Here is a 16,029-nt window from a genome sequence, read left to right as displayed (position 1 = left end):
TCAAACAAAAACCATCTGCAATTCACTGAAATACAGTTTCTCCTTACAGCGGCTAAAGTACATCCACATCAGCAGTTCAGTATGCATCAAGAAAAAGAAAAGAACACACACGCATGCGGTGAACATGCACAGAACACACAGGTACGCACATGGTATACTGAAAGGAGAAAGGAACAGTTGTCACTGACAAAGGGAGGGGGGGGGGGGGGGTCGTAATTTTCATGTCCAGGAGCTTCTGTACCGCACTGCTGGCAAAAGACAAACAGATCCATTCGTTGGATGGATTTCTCTGGATTTCACAGTGAATTATGAAGGTAAAACAGTATTCATATATCAGATACAAACAGCTCTAGAAAATTACCAAATGAATATACAATTAGACTTACAATAATACTTACAATTAATTATATGATGGGCATCTTTTATGAACTTTAAAAACATAATACCCATAAAAACACACACGCACACACACACCTTATAAATACTTGTTCTAATAAATTTGGTGCCACACTTAGCCTTAAAAAATGTCTGTCAAAGCAAAAACTGCTCCAGAATATCAGTTGACATAGTGTGCATATTATTAGTAATATTCATCAAAAACACTGACTACATGATTCAACCACTCCAATATGATTGTAGACACCTAGGCTAAAGATTGTTTTTCTTACAGTATTTCAGTTTTTGATCACCACATTGCTGAAATGTGACTTGGCCTTATCAGAAGAAGTACAAGAATCACTGATAATCTTTGTGAGAATGCGACATGAATGAGAATTTTGGCGTCAAAATGTCACGGGAATATGATCACGCGATGATATGTCAAACAGCAAAGACGTTATTGCAGGCCCAGAATTACAAAAAGATTATTATTGTTTTTTTTACACTCCAATCATCACTATGTAAATTCAACATTTACAAAAGCAGGTTGAATCACGTTGGCTCCCTAAAAATAGACCAAAAAAAAAAAAAGAAGACAAATTGTTTAAAGTGAATGTCCTTTCAGATGCAGAGTTGCTCTTTGGAGTGACACCAAAAGAGACATGCGTCAAAAAATAACATCGTACTTCATAAGAAATCTGACTGAGGACTACAAAGCAGTCAAAAATGGAATTATTCCACTAGCCTAGATAGCTCTCCAGTGTAAAAAAAAATAAAAAAAAATGCCTTTGGTCTTTTGTTTCACTATACTGTGCTGCTGTCTCCTGCTACACAATGAATTCCATTCCTGGTTCTAGCAGGGCTCAGTTGGCCGTGTTTTCGGTCTCTGTGGTCCCTCCACCTTCACCACTGACGGCTTCTTCCCGTCAATGCCTCTCGTAACAAGTCGGGTTACCTCCGACTGAGAAATGATGAGCTGGCTCACCCAAGAGTTAACATGGACTGCTCAGTTGAACCAAAGCACGTCAGACAAAGGACTACTATGTTTGCCTCATCAGGGAAAGCCGCCGCAAAAAGACCGAACGAGCAAACCTAAAAATCCACTCAGTATGTAGAAAAGACGAGAGCCGACCCAAGGGACTGCTTTGGTGTAGCAGGGTGACTTACCAAGTTATAATGGCACCAAACAGGAAGGGTAAAAGAAAAATGTCAAAAGTAGGAAAGTTCCTCACACACTTAAGCACGACATGAACCTATCATACACAACCGTTTCACACACTGTCTTGATTACAAAAATACTTTTTCGTATTTCTCTAAAATATCTAAAAATGTACAGCGTTGGGTTTTGTTTTTCTTTTCTTTTTTTTTGCAAAGTCATGCGTCAACATGTATTTGATAATCATAATAACATTGATATGAATGATATACAGTATAGTAATAATTAGAGTCGTATTATAACATCACCCGGCAGCGTTTTGGCCACACTTCCATACGTCTGGCCTTCCAAAGCGGCTGCAGAAAATGTGCACTCCTTTAGTACACTTGCATATACAGAATGCACAGCGAGAGCCCCGCTGACGCTACACGGGCCATGCAGTACCTTTCACTGAGGTGTCAGAGGGGGGGGGGGGGGGGTAGCCAAAGCGCTGCCGGTAAATCTTGAGTATGTAACAGTATAAAAAAAACACAAAAAAGAGTTGGAAGGACTTTGAGGAGGGGGGGTGGGAGGGGGTGCTCGATGTGTGATGGAGGCTGGGGTCTTGAATGTCCTGAGGCCCATGAGGCTGCTGCTGCCTAAGAGAGAGACGGAGAGAGACAAGAAAAGGGGTGAGGTTGCCATGGTCACCGCACACAAACCTTGTACACTAATGAAAACACAGGGGATCGTGTGGAACTGTTGCACGACACAAGCACATTCGCACACCCACAAAAAGGTAGATACTCCAGTGTAGGCACACACACACACGCACAAAAAACTTGTTTCTTGCTTGCTCCCCAAAATTGTCTGCACTTGCCTTTATGACGCCAGGACCACACACGGACACACACGCACGCACAAAATATCTAACTGCAATTCTGGGGTTGTTTTCAAAACATTTTCTGTTGAGCAAAACCTGAAGCGTACTCAGACGAATGTTGACACGTTGTGAATACGGCTCGGTGCTGCTGCGTTCATTCCAGCAGATGTCTTTGGCAGTGCAACACCACACAAAAGCCTGAGCTTTCAAATCGGACACTGTGCCAGAAGGGAGACGCGAGGTGAGATTTACACCTTTTGCCCTCGCCTGTTGGACTCAATGGTCACGAAGTCCGGGCCGTTAAACTCACCGACGGTACGCTGCTCCAACAGCCAGAGTCAGGTCAGTCCTCCTGGTTTCTAATTGGACACGAGAGGCAACGCCCGTCACAGCTGGCCACGGCCACCATCACACATCAAGAACCTGGGGACGCAAAGGAGGCAAAGGAGTCTTAGTGAAGTGAACAGGGTGCAGCAGCCCCATCCTGACTGCGGGTGGGGGGTTTTTGTTGCGGCTGTTTAAGGTGTTGAATCAACATCTACAAAATCCTTCAAACTCAAACCAGACAGGACCTCATGATCCAAAGCAAAGTACAGGTGTGTATGGAGCTGAGCTGAACTTTAAAAAGGGAGACTCCGTCAATTTGGCATTTATGCACGTCCCATGTCCCATGACATGGTGCTCTTTGGATGGTTTTATAAAGGCCTTAGTGGTCTATTTATTCTGTACCTGAAGTCTCTTTTATATAGACCTTAGTGGTCCCCTAATACGGTACCTGGAGTCTCTTTTATATAGACCTTAGTGGTCCTCTAATACGGTACCTGAAGTCTCTTTTATATAGACCTTAGTGGTCCCCTAATACGGTAACTGAAGTCTCTTTTATATAGACCTTAGTGGTCCCTAATACTGTACCTGAAGTCTCTTTTATATAGACCTTAGTGGTCCCCTAATACGGTACCTGAAGTCTCTTTTATAGACCTTAGTGGTCCACTAATACTGTACCTTAAGACTCTTTTATATAGACCTCAGTGGTCCCCTAATACAATATCTGAAGTCTCTTTCCTGTAATTCAGCCCTGATGCAGAATTACAACCCATAGAGCCAGTCCCACAAGACAAGGTGAAGGCTGGGGGTGTGGTATTGACCAACTGCCACTTGTCTCTCTCTCCTGGGTGGACCAACTCTCTGGGCGGGCAAAGCAGAGAAAGGGGAGGTAACCTTGCTCCTTATGACCTCGTAAGGAGCAAGATTCCAGATCGGCCCATCTGAGCTTTCATTTGCTCAAAGGCAGAGCAGGATACCTAGGGTTACCCCCATCACCATTTCTAGCCACTGGGGGACCATAGGCAGGCTGGGGAACGCATATTAATGTTAAAAAACCTCATAAAGTGAAACATTCATGCCATGGGACCTTTAAAGTTGGACTTAAAAAGAAAGGGAGAAAGAAAATTGACAGAGCAAAGGCAGCAATATCCTGATTTTAAGTCCCTAAAATGGGTCAAGCTTCAAAAAAACACTGTATCCTATCCCACACTACCCATAATGCAACTCAAGCTTTCATTTGATGCTTTCTGTCTGGTAAACGGACACACTTTTTGAACCCCCCCCCCCCCGATTTGTAATGCAGGCTTTCTCTAAAAGTGTTGTCTTTGAGCCCATGCCTTGAGCAGTGTCTCTAAAGTCATTTTCTCACACTCAACAAAGCTCCTCCAGAGCCACAGAAAACATTACAAAACGGTTTTAGCACACACTCCAGCCGGTAAACTGATTACGACATGTAAAATCAGCAGACCAACCCTTCAAAAAGACAGTTTCGCTCTCTTTTGCAAAAGCTTTCAAGCTCAAGGTCCAAATGTGACACACAGGATGTCAGCTGACAACAGTCTTAAGTACTTGTGTTGAACTTCTGCCTAACAACCGTATCTCCCATGATTCCTTTCCACCACGACTCCACTAACCGCCCCACCAGCAGACCGGAGAGAAAGGTCAACACTCTGACCCCTGACCAACCCCCAGATGTGTCGCCAAAAATAGACATGTCTTGGAGACCGTGGAAACTCGGGTTTGGAGGGGGGACAAGGGGGGGGGGGACACTGGAACAATAAACAATTAGTAAACCAAACATGACCTTAAGAGACAGAAAGCAGGAGACAGACTGTTGCAGGGAAAGAAGGGAGACGGGTTGAGGACTGTTCCCCGTTCAGAGAGAGTGCGTTTTGGAAGGGGCACGGCTGGCCTAGCTAATGCCCTGTTGCGCGTTCAATCAAGGAAGAGGGAATCGATGTCTCCTACAGCCGCTCGGCTAAGCCAAGGAGACGCATACTTCCAGGCCACCGTATTTGTTCTGGCTGAGCCACCGAGGTTAAAGATTGGGTTGATCATTGAACATGTCGGTGCGGATTAGGGAACGGTTTAGTGATTTGCGAGCTTAATGTGTTACATCCAATAACTCGGCCCAGGCGCACAATGTAAGATAGGTAAACAAGTAGTGTTTGAGAATGTGGGAGGCGACTGTTTCTCTTGAATGTGTGCACTCTTTTCTTTTCAGCTAGGCTTCATGCAGCAAATGTTCCCGTCTGTGTTATCAGGGATCAGTGATCTCATGGTGCAAATGAAGAGACAGAAGACTTGTTTAAATATGTACAAAATAAAATTCATAGTGCGTTGCTCTAGCTCTCCACCATCTGTAGACCATGTTTAAAAAGGACCACGCTGCTGTGTTTTAGAACGTTGGAGGTATTTTTTGGCACCCAATCTGGCATCCCTGTATGCTATGAGAATCAATTTGCACACTCTTACGTTGTGTAATCCACCACAGTGTACGTCAAGTCCACATTTAATCTTGTCAAAATAGGAGCCAGATGGATACATTTATACACTAGCAGCCAAGTTACAAAACACTCGTACGGTCCTTTACGATTTCTACCTGTGCAGCACGACCATGAAAAAGAGCCTCGTCTGAAGCCCTTTTAATCCAGAGAAAAGCCTTTAGGCCCTGGCTGTGTTTCTCACATACCAGCCATAGCTGCTGGAGCTGGGGTGGTGATGAATGCAGCTGCTGACATGTGTCTAGCTCCTGAGACCCGGCCACATTGTAGCTATACTATGTGTGAGTGTTTGTGTGTGTGTGTGTGTGTGTCAGTGGGGGGCTAAGGAATAAAGTCCCACTTCCTTATTAGAAGGGGCCCCAGCTGGCCCTCAGTTCTCCAGTGGGAGACAGGAACCACTGGTTTTGTTGGGCTATTGGCCAAAAAGTGCCTCAGGGTGGGCAGGCGCAGGTGCGCGCACACACACACAACTCCCCCACCATGTCTTGTCAGATGGAAAATCCGGATTACCTTTCCCTCCAGTTCACTAGGCATTAATGTCCACTATTAGGTTGTCTTTGGATCTAGCTCCGTGCCAGAGCACGAATGTTAAATATAATTCTGCTTCAAAAACATTCAACATGAATGAATAGCCGAGGGGTATTACAATAACAAAAACTTGCATTGTAGTATGTTTGAAAAGAGTCCACAGTGGGTAACTACCGGTTTAAACTGCCATGAAGTGACACTGCTGTAAATGAACATTTTAAAATTGCACTTTCTTTGACAGGCGGGATGCCAGTTGATTAAGAAAGCCACATACTATGACCGTGAGCGGTCCCCGTCCGTCCATCAGATGCCGAGACAACCATAAGCCTCCCGCAACTGTGGAGCTGGAAGCTACTTTGAAGTCCCGTTGTGAAGGTTTGCCGTCACCAGACGTCTGCAGCATGAGTTGCAATTCCGAAACGCGGCCTCTTTTTCAATGAACACATGTCCCATCAATAGCAGACGGATTGTACAACAGTGGTGCAACACAGACAGCTTATCTCTGTAACCGCAGCTCAAGTTTATTCTTGTTGTCTTGCAGCTAAAAAGTGTTTCCCAAACACAATGCCTAGCAGACTGCATTGCACAAATAAGTAACACCACTGTCACAGACCGCATAAAGACACCAAGGGACTGTTTCTAACTTGAGTGGATCCACTGAACAGAGAGGAAGGTTAAAAAAAACAAAAAAAAAACACATGCAAGCTGGTGGTTTGCAAAGCTGCAAAATGTCAGGGACAAACTGAGCAGCGAGGCTAACTTGACAGTAACACTGACAGTTGACGGTTAATAGGAAATGTCTTTTCTTTTCTTTTTTTTTAATCATGGTTATCATAAAAACACAGTGTACCCTGACTCCCATAGATTTTACTATACAAACATACTTAACTTGGAGATATGTCTTCCAGTGTGATTAAGCTGCAACCACCACTACACTGCAAACTTTAATGGGATGCTTGCATGCAAAGTCCTTTACATAAAGTGAACATGCTGCTGGATACTCATAATCATTTAGTTGATACATATTATTACATGGCTGGGAAATGCCAAGTAGTCCTTGGAAGGTGATACGCATTGATAAATCTAATATCCTTAGATGCAATATTCCTCTTTTCCCACCTTTTCTATATACACTTCTTTATCATATTTTCTCACTTACCTGTAGTGATATTTATTCACTAAATTGTACAACAACATCTGCCCAACAGTGCCCATGTCTTGTGGAAATTACTGGAATTTGTGGGTCTTTGTAAATTATTGTGTGGTCTAGATCTACTCTATCTGTAAAGTGTCTTGAGATAACTCTTGTTATGAATTGATACTGTGAATAAAAATTGAATCGAATTGTTGTTCTGGATTATTCTGAAATCATTGTGGACAGTTTTCTTAAGAAAATGTAGTTCAGAAGAAAACTGTGGACGTAAGACTTTTCTTGAGTTATTTGACATTTGGATGACCTCAAGAGTTTTGTTTGTGTGCCTGCTGTCTTGCATTTGCCTGTGAGAGGCCTTCTGACTGGGGACATACACTGCACACTACATGATTTGAGTGTGTTGCATGTGTGTTTATCTGATGCAGTGGCCTGTAATCATCGCAGTATTCCGACATGATGTCTCAGCTGCACTTCACCCTTTACTGAGAGCCGGATGTGGGGATGTTGCTGTTTCATTGAGGGGCTAATATCCACTGGGGCAGCCTGACCGGCCTAACAACTTCCTCCTGGTTTGATAGAGGAGTAATTATTTCCTCAGAACCCCTCCCTCCTCCACTCCTTTCCTCCTTTACCCCCCCTGACGGAGACAAAAATCCCCCAAAACATCAAATTACTCCAACCTCTATTTTATGTCAGCCTTTGGAAATATATAAGTCAGCTATGATGCAGGGTTAGAGAAAACAGTACAGGACTAGCACCAATCAACAGCTTGATGAATGGTAGCCTCCATGCTAACCCTTCTCCCCACTCACTCCCTAAGGGGTCGGGAGAACATGTTTCTTCCTGTCCCGATGCGTTGGAGGGAGGTTACTGGTGACAGTGTGACTGGCGCCGAGTGCAAACACACACACACACACACACACACACACACACACACACGGACACAGTCAGTCTACACAGATACACAGGCTAGCAGGGGATTTGTTGTGCTTTGTGGTTTTGTTTTTCTACAAGCACAACAGCGTTTAGTTGGTCTGAACCGGAGAGCGAGGCCTGTGCAGCTCATGCATGGTTACAGTTGTCTCATGTACTTATCTCAGCACTTATTAGAATCCAACTGCTCTGTGTACTGTCTGCAGCGCCCCTATTATTAATTCATCTGCAATTTATTTTTAAATAATGCCCCATTTTATTTTAGCCCCATGCTAATCCTTTTTTTTTTTTTAATAAAAACGGCCCTTCAGGCAGTACCCAGATACCTCAGCAGTTCATGGTGCATGTTCCACATTTACGACCTTTTGGAGCATCACATCCTCCGTCTCTTTCTGTATTTATTATTCTCCACTGCGTACTTTTTCATAATGTGAAAATGCCAAAAAATCTTTTTTAAATTAAAAAATATATTTCATACTGCCAAGGCTTGACAAAACGGCAACATGCCCTAATATCTGCTGTACAGTACACAACATGATTATACGACCATATTCAGTGTTTTTTATGGCTATGTGAGAGCGTGTGCACAGTAATACACTTTCCTTCACATACAAGTGAAATACACATCAAGTGTCCTTCCAGCAGTAGGCAGATCTGTGGAACCAATAATATCTGATTCTCCAAAAAACATGCTCAGCATGAACAATCTTAATATACAATGAATGAATTGTTCTGAAACTGAAGAGAATCATATTTAATCAGTTAATTATAAGCAGTAGAAGAAGTACTCAGATCCTCTTAATAAAGCTGAACTAATTCCATTACATTATAATGTGAAAAGGAAGGATCGCTGGTCCTGATGAACCCAGAGAGAATCATCACCCCTCAGCTCTGCAGAACATGTTAGCATCTTCCAGCTCTTTGCTTTGGTTCAACAGCCTGCAAATTTACTGTTTTTGTTTCACGCTAACTGCCTCCATTAACGCTTTCTAGACATAGCAAGCAGCTGTTTGAGGCAAAAAAAACATTCTGGTGATCTGACTGCGTGCTACCTGCCAGGCACCAAATGGTTAATAGAGTTAGCAACTAGCTAGCTATCAGCAGCACGACTCCGAATGAATGCTAATGTTGCCCTGTGTCTGCGGCCACATTCATCGCAACATCATAAGGTTAAAGTATGTCATTGTTGTGTATGTAGACGTAGCACCAAAATGTGTCCACGAACTACAGCTACCAGTACCATACGATATACTTTAGTGTCCCGTTAGGGAAATTTGTTGCACACATAAATGAATATAAAAAGTACCTCTGAATTGTGAGTTTTAGTTGAGTATAAAATAGAAATACGAAAGTAAAGTACATGTAGCTCAAATCTGTGCTCAAGCACAGAGCTTGAGTGAATGTACTGAATGGCTTTCACCACTGGTTATAACATTACCTACCAAAGCAGCTGATATTATAATTTTAGTCATATTTGCTTAGCTCCACTCCGTCCGCTTTATTAAAACGTCGGCATCAGAGCTTGCTGTATATTTTGTTTGACTTGCTGCCTTTGATGCCTGAGATCAAGCACCACATCAATCGGAAAAGTCAACGCTCTGTACCATGTGACCTACGTCGGGAAAAGGATGGCGTCCCCTTTCAAAATGGCATCTTTTAAGTCGTATGTGATGATGTGCGAGGCCTGGCTGTGGCTCCATTGACCCACTGGGCTTTACACTTCCACACTTACTTCTAAAAAACTCATATGTTGTCAACTGGCAGGAATAGGACTAATTAGTTGGTCAGTTTGGCAGCTAGCTGAATGGGGGTTTTCCATGTGAGGTTTGAGGGCAAGAAAAAAGGGTTGCTTATTTGAACACACCACGTGCATGTAGTAACACCCTGTGATATTCCCGGCATATGATTAGAAATATCTCAGCGCCTGTTTAGACCAAGTGTCATAACATTTACTCATGTTTTTTCACAGCAAGACACAATGTACACCCATGTATACCCACATCCATGTGTGTTTTTGCGTGTGTGTTGTTACTCACACATACTTCAGCAGAACTGCCTGGACTTCCATCCCTGAGGAGTTCCATCTGCAGGCGGGAGCCAGCGAATCTAAACACACGTAATCACACATACATTAACACACACGCACAAACATATGCATACAGATATTTGTTTATATACAATTCGTACATGTTTTCATACAAACTGTACTGTAATATTCAATTTATTGAGTACTTTTGCTGTAATAAAATCATGTAACCTCAAAGAATAAAGATTTTTAAAGGACAAGTTTCAAATTTTGAGAAATACGCTTATTTGCTTTCTTGGCCGTGTGCAGTGACATTCCGGAGTCTCTGCTGGTTGCCCGCCAACCTCAGCAACAGGACTCAAGGAAGGCTACCTGATTCCCACCCCCCCTTTCAATCTTTAGGCCGGGTGACACATTCACACATTTTGGCAGTGGCGGTCGCAGCGAGGAGACGAAAAAACAAAAAAAACGATGTTGCGCTGTGGAGACCAATCATGGAGGCGATCAGAAATGGCAGTGCGTTTTGAGGCCGAGTCCTGTACAGTAAACATCACTGCCTCTATTGCTGCCACAAAAAAAGTTTTAAAACACTATGAGGGTATATAAAACGAAACACAAGCACTTAACTGCCCAGGAGTTTGTGTAACAGCTGACTGTTTCCTGTAACAAGCTGCAGCACAAGGCACAGTCGCGCCGTCTCTTTTCGCTCTTTCTCCGTGAAATGACGCTGCCTTCAAGTGCGGTCGGAAATGTTGAGATCTATAAACGATCTGACGGGGGGGAATGGGGGTGGGGGGGGGTTAAAGAACACAACAGGACGTCACACAAACGGGCCATTTAAGTGATACCCCTATCGTCGCACAACCCTGCGTTGAATCGCCGGGGAGACTGATCTCGTCCGAATGAAGCCTTAGCTGCTGACTGTGGCTGCATATGTACTATAAAAACATGAGAGAGGTATCAATGTTGTTATGTAACTCCCGGAAAAAAAGCGAATAAGCATATTTGCCAAAAACGTCCTTAAAAGCTTTTTAGTTATTCTTTCCTATTTAGTTAATCTTTGATATTAGCATGTAAAATGTGTCACAGCAAGACAGTAACAACTGGAGGACTTACTGGATCTATTGCTTTGCTACTAGCCAGTTGCTAACATTTAGCAATCACATAAGAGAAGTGTACTCTAAAAGATGACAGCAGCTGATCAACCAGGGAGCCAGAAAGCTGAACTAACGTCAACATAAAACAGATTTGATCATGTAGTCTTTTGTGTGCGTCATAAGACAGGTTCATATACATATTTTTATCTCTCACATCAGCAACTTTTCAAGGTCAGAAAGGGGTTGTGAGATGCTAACATTACCCATAACCCCCTAATGAAATCTCAAAGCCAGATTCGCTTTGTGTCAGTGTGTGCTCACATGTGAAAAAAGTGCCAGCTCGGCAGATTCAGCTGGCACTCATCTTAAATTCTGACATCATCTGAATTTTAGCTTTAGTACCTTAACTAGGGGCCTTCATACTTAAATAACCTTGGTATCTGTATTATGTATGGTAATATAATCTATAGACTTTCTAGAAGAGATTAAAAAAAGGACATGAAATAACCCGGACATGGTAATACGTATGCACGGAGAAATCATTGCAAGATTTAAAAACCAATCAACAAATGAGAATTCAGAAACAGCACGTCTAATACTGAGATCATATTAGCGTCAGCCAGCAACAAACAGGCTTCATGAGAAGAATTTCAAGAGATCAATAATGAACTCTTATGTGAACTCACAGTGGAGCTGTGCAGATTAGAAGGCCTCAATAAACGGGATCATGGTTGGTTGAAAAGGAGGGATTTAATAATGAAGTAGGTGATGGTCAAATGATGATGCAAACCACTGAAGCTTTCAGTTGTACGGATGATGCCTCTAATTGGGATAAATAAAGTGACATGGTCAAAGTGAGAGTCAGAGAGCTAGTGACTGGCTGCAATCAGCATTAATTGGTCATTCAACTTCTACTGTAGAAACATGTGCCATTTTGAATTATTGGGATAGCTCTATTGTTCCTACTCAGAGCACTTAAAAGTCAGTCACACCCATGGATGCCTTTCTTAGTGAGCAGTGATTATTAGTTTAGTTTAGTTCGATTCCTGGAAGTTAATGGGATCAGATAGCAGTTCATCTCGAGAGAAGGGTAAAATAGCATTACATGTCTGCAAAAATGGGCTACACCCTGTAAATTAAATATTTATAAAGTCAATTATTTCACTATCAATAAACAAATTCAATATATTAAATCGCGCATCCACTTCCTACTGTGATGGAGCACATTCATATCAGATGAACATTGCTATCATGACTATCATTATTTCAGAAATGGCAATTTTAAGCTATAATGGGATTGTTATAGCATATTACACAGGCCCGACTACATGAGTTTGCCTGACAAAAAAGAGGCATAATTCTCCCAAATCCAAACTACCCCATTGACTTCAAAACAAGACATGTTTAACTCGGAGCAGTAGCAGTAGAGACGGAGAGGCAATCAGAAGATCAGTAAATCAGCAGATGACAGTGTGGTGTGTGTGCTCAGACTGTGTCGTGTGTGCGCCTGTGGGATGGAGCAGAAAGGGATTTGAGGGCTGACGGCAGCAGGATTTTGTGCGGTGGGCTCAGGAAGAGGCGAAGGCCAGTGGTCTAGGTGGTAACGGTGGTAACGGTGGGGGAGGAGGGGGTAGGTTTGCAGGTTACCTGAGCGTGGAGCGAGGAGGGGTAGGTGAAAGCGGGTGGAAGGGCCGGCGACAGCTCCGCCGGGTACAGCGGGTATGATGCCCACACGTCTGGGCTGCTGGGATATAGAGCGGGCATTGTGAGCTCATCTGTGGAAAGAAGAAAAGGAGGAGTGGAGTGAGGAGAGTGGCCAGTGGAGGGGTGGGTGGCTACAGAGACAGGGTGGAGGGAGCGGCGGGGGGAGGTGGTCATGGAGGTGCACTGCAGGTGAATATCTGAAGTAGCTTCCTGGCGTTTCATTTGTTTTAAACCAACGGACCGTTCGCAAAACCCTTACACAGCGATGTCCAATCATTGCTTAGCAACCGTAACTAGGCATGGCAGGCCTGTCAAGCTTCGGATTTCTCAACATGCCAAAGCAGTGGGCATTGGGCTGTAGGGACAGCGATAGCACTCGGCAGATTATTGAGTTTGGAGGATGGTGTGTGTTTGTTTTTTTTACATTTCCAAAACCAAAAACACAAAAGCAGAAGTGTGTGAAACTGATTAAACTGTTTTTATCGGCTCAAAACTAAGCTACCGTCGTTAGCATGGCCGTCCACAAACACACTGGCTATTCCTCGTGCTGAAAGCCTTTTCTCTTGTAGCTTTAAGTGAAAACACAACTAAACAGCCTGAGCTTACATTGTATCATGATCATACTTAAAATACTATGGCTATCAAGCTCTACACTGCCATAGAATAACACGGTTTCTGAAGTTATTCTCAAACTACAAGTCTTCTAAATGGTACATAAATTGATGGAAGACCTTTTTGCCTAAGACATGTAACTTCAGCCTCAGTACTTAGCACACTATCTTGCATTAAACTAAAATGTTGCATCAAGTGCATATTTAGGACCTTTTTTATCCTACTTCCACTTTTAAAATGTCTTTTATGCACTACTTAGTCAGCCGAAGATGAAGTTTTTAACCAACTTATGAAACTAACGTTAGATTAATTAGCTATTTAGCTACGCCTCTGCCAGTTGTCACTTACAAATGAAAAGCCTACATTTGTGTTACGAGAGGTATATCTGTTTCTTTTCTTTTTTTTGTGAACTGCACATGTCCCGTGAGAAAATGGAAATCTTAACAGGCGTACTACTTATATCAGAAAAGCTGACTGAATTCAGAATAAAATGAGAGGAAACCATCGCAGAATTACTTATTGAGTAGAGTATAAAGTGATGGTGAAAAAAAACGAGCATAGTGACTGAGTGAAAAGATAGGTGACAGGGGAGAGTGGTACAGAGTGTGTGTTCATTTAAAATGCAGAATCAGAAACGGCAGCTCATTGGAGAACCATCAGATAGGCGTACGATGCTAAAGAGCATTTTCCCTGTGCTCTCTGTGTCTCCTGCTAAGTGTTAATCACAGCACGATCAGAAAACTGGCTTATTTAAACATCTCTTATCAGGAAATGACAGCAATTTCACTCCTAGTGATTACGTCATGGTTTCATTAATCGTTTCCTTCCATTTTCTCCCCCCCCGAGTACACACCCTCTCTCTGGCGAAAAAAAGATCCAAGATAAGAGCAGTTTGGTCATTTAGGAAGAATGTAAAAGCCCAGCTGGCACATGTTCAACTATCAGAATCCTTAAGCCCCTTAGACAAATATTTGACTAAATGGAAGAAAGGTACAGAGCTGCATTAGCAAATTTCATACACGCCTGATACTCAAAAGGCCTTGAGTCCAAATAATTGGCTAACAGTGAACATGACCGGTTTCTGAATCATTAAACCAGCAGGGGGGCATGTGTCATTTAGGTGGAAAACTCTGCAAAAGTTGCGCAATATTGCTACGGAATTTCAATGAAAGATTTTACTTGAAGAGTTGGGGAGGAGCAACTGTTGGTTACAGATTACTAAGTGAAATGCAATGAACCCGTTTCCACATGAAATCAATGTTTCAAAAAGCCCAAACACACCGTTAAAAGAGAAAATCTACTTTTCAGTGATTAGCAGCCAAGTGAATCTCTATTTACCATGTATAGTCACAGCTGAGTTTTAGCACATCTCCTTTACTGATGACAAATAATCCTTAAAAAGGGAAACAGCTGTCCAGTTACCTCAGATAAGAACAACTAACAGCCAAAGGAAGCAGCAGCAACACAGACAGAAAGTAAGAGGACAAATGGGCTAAGTACTCACATGGGTCTCTGCTGATGAACTGTGGCCCGGGGCTCTGCTGGGAGGGAAGGGGGTTGGGGGTGCCAACCAGCTTGTTCTTGGCCATCTTGGTGTTGGCCTTCGCGAACTCCAGCCGAAGGGTCTGGGGGATCTCTGGATCAAACCGAACCCCCTGAGATCAAACGGAAGGACGTGTCAGCAAATATGTTGTGTCTTAGCAAGCTTTTTCTTCATGCTCTTACAACAGAACTGTTGGACTAATTAACCAAGAAGCTTAAATATTGTCAGGACTTGATCAGCATTGCATTGTTTTTTGTTTTATGTGTATACTGTATATGTATTCTGTTTTAAAGATGTGTGTCATCGTATAATTCTATTATGTAATTTGCAGATATCCACGATTTAAATGTAATCAATGTAAAACACTGAGTACACCAGTTCATATATTTGAAGATTTCTGCATGATCCAATTGTTTTATGCTCTGATCAAATTTGATAATTAACCCATTTCCTTCAAGGAGTATTTTTTGCAAACCACGTATTGATCCTAGTCAACATATGATGAACACAGACAAGTTGTTTACAGAGTTCTTAGATATCGTTTTCCTGGAAAGTTGCTCAAAGGCAACACCTTGGGGGGTGTCGCTGTTGACTATGGCTCGTAATGAGGTTACACATTAGAGACAGTAATACTTTGCTTGAGCAAGTGTGCCTCAAACAACCAAGCAAATTATATTATAATTATATCATAAAATGAATTATATGATAAAATGATAAAATTTATTTTATAATAAAATGAATTATTTTGCTTTGGAATCGGTGAAGTTATAAATGAGGGAACTGATAGAGTTGCTGCCTTGTCCCTCAAAGTAGTGATGAAGCAGACTCATTTAGATCATGGGGGAGAAAGTTATCATGCATGCACTTCATTCTCAGCCGTGCTGTGTGTTGATAGATGTCAAGTGGGACCTGGCTGATATCTGGAGTTGTCACTTTGTATGCTTTTCATTTTTGGGCATTTCATGATTGAATTTACTGCCAAATCGCAGAGGTTTAGGGGGCATTTACAGTTGCTTAGCCTATGAAGCCTGCTGTTGTAAAGGCCTCATTGTGTTCTCGTTGGACGCACGTGATGACGGGTGACACCCACAATTGGAAATCATAACCTGATTACACACACCTGGTAAGCGCTGATTTTAGCGCGGCCATTTACACCAGTCGGAGAGGCCACCAGGTCCTAGCTATGGCCCCTACTGAACTGTAACTTAA

General features: G+C 42.7%; 1 protein-coding gene and 1 long non-coding RNA gene across 11 annotated transcripts in view; one reads left to right on the top strand and one right to left on the bottom strand.

Moving 5' to 3' along the window:
- LOC117962208 overlaps positions 1-11,955 on the top strand; it is a 19,086-nt gene extending 7,131 nt beyond the window's left edge. The window contains exon 3 of the long non-coding RNA XR_004660603.1: positions 11,944-11,955. This is a non-coding gene — a long non-coding RNA (uncharacterized LOC117962208). The remainder of the gene's footprint in view (positions 1-11,943) is intronic.
- Positions 1-16,029, bottom strand: part of LOC117962207 (RNA-binding protein with multiple splicing-like) — a 37,247-nt gene that overhangs the window by 112 nt on the left and 21,106 nt on the right. Inside the window, exons 5-10 of one of the 10 annotated variants that reach the window (XR_004660596.1) lie at positions 14,782-14,932; positions 12,609-12,736; positions 10,492-10,634; positions 9,875-9,944; positions 2,707-2,819; positions 1,996-2,172 (exon numbers count right to left, since the gene is read on the bottom strand). Coding sequence is in view for 3 of the 10 variants with exons in the window: in XM_034901362.1 (XP_034757253.1) it covers positions 9,882-9,944; positions 10,491-10,634; positions 12,609-12,736; positions 14,782-14,932 (486 nt within the window). In the remaining 7 variants the exon portion in view is untranslated. Of the gene's footprint in view, positions 2,173-2,706; positions 2,820-9,874; positions 9,945-10,490; positions 10,635-11,647; positions 11,784-12,608; positions 12,737-14,781; positions 14,933-16,029 lie in introns of those variants that run through there. The other 9 variants (XR_004660597.1, XR_004660599.1, XR_004660598.1 and 6 more) reach the window with 9 other exon arrangements.

Source organism: Etheostoma cragini, chromosome 19, assembly GCF_013103735.1.
Source record: "Etheostoma cragini isolate CJK2018 chromosome 19, CSU_Ecrag_1.0, whole genome shotgun sequence".
Lineage (NCBI taxonomy): Eukaryota > Metazoa > Chordata > Actinopteri > Perciformes > Percidae > Etheostoma > Etheostoma cragini.
This window is presented reverse-complemented; position numbering and strand designations above follow the sequence as displayed.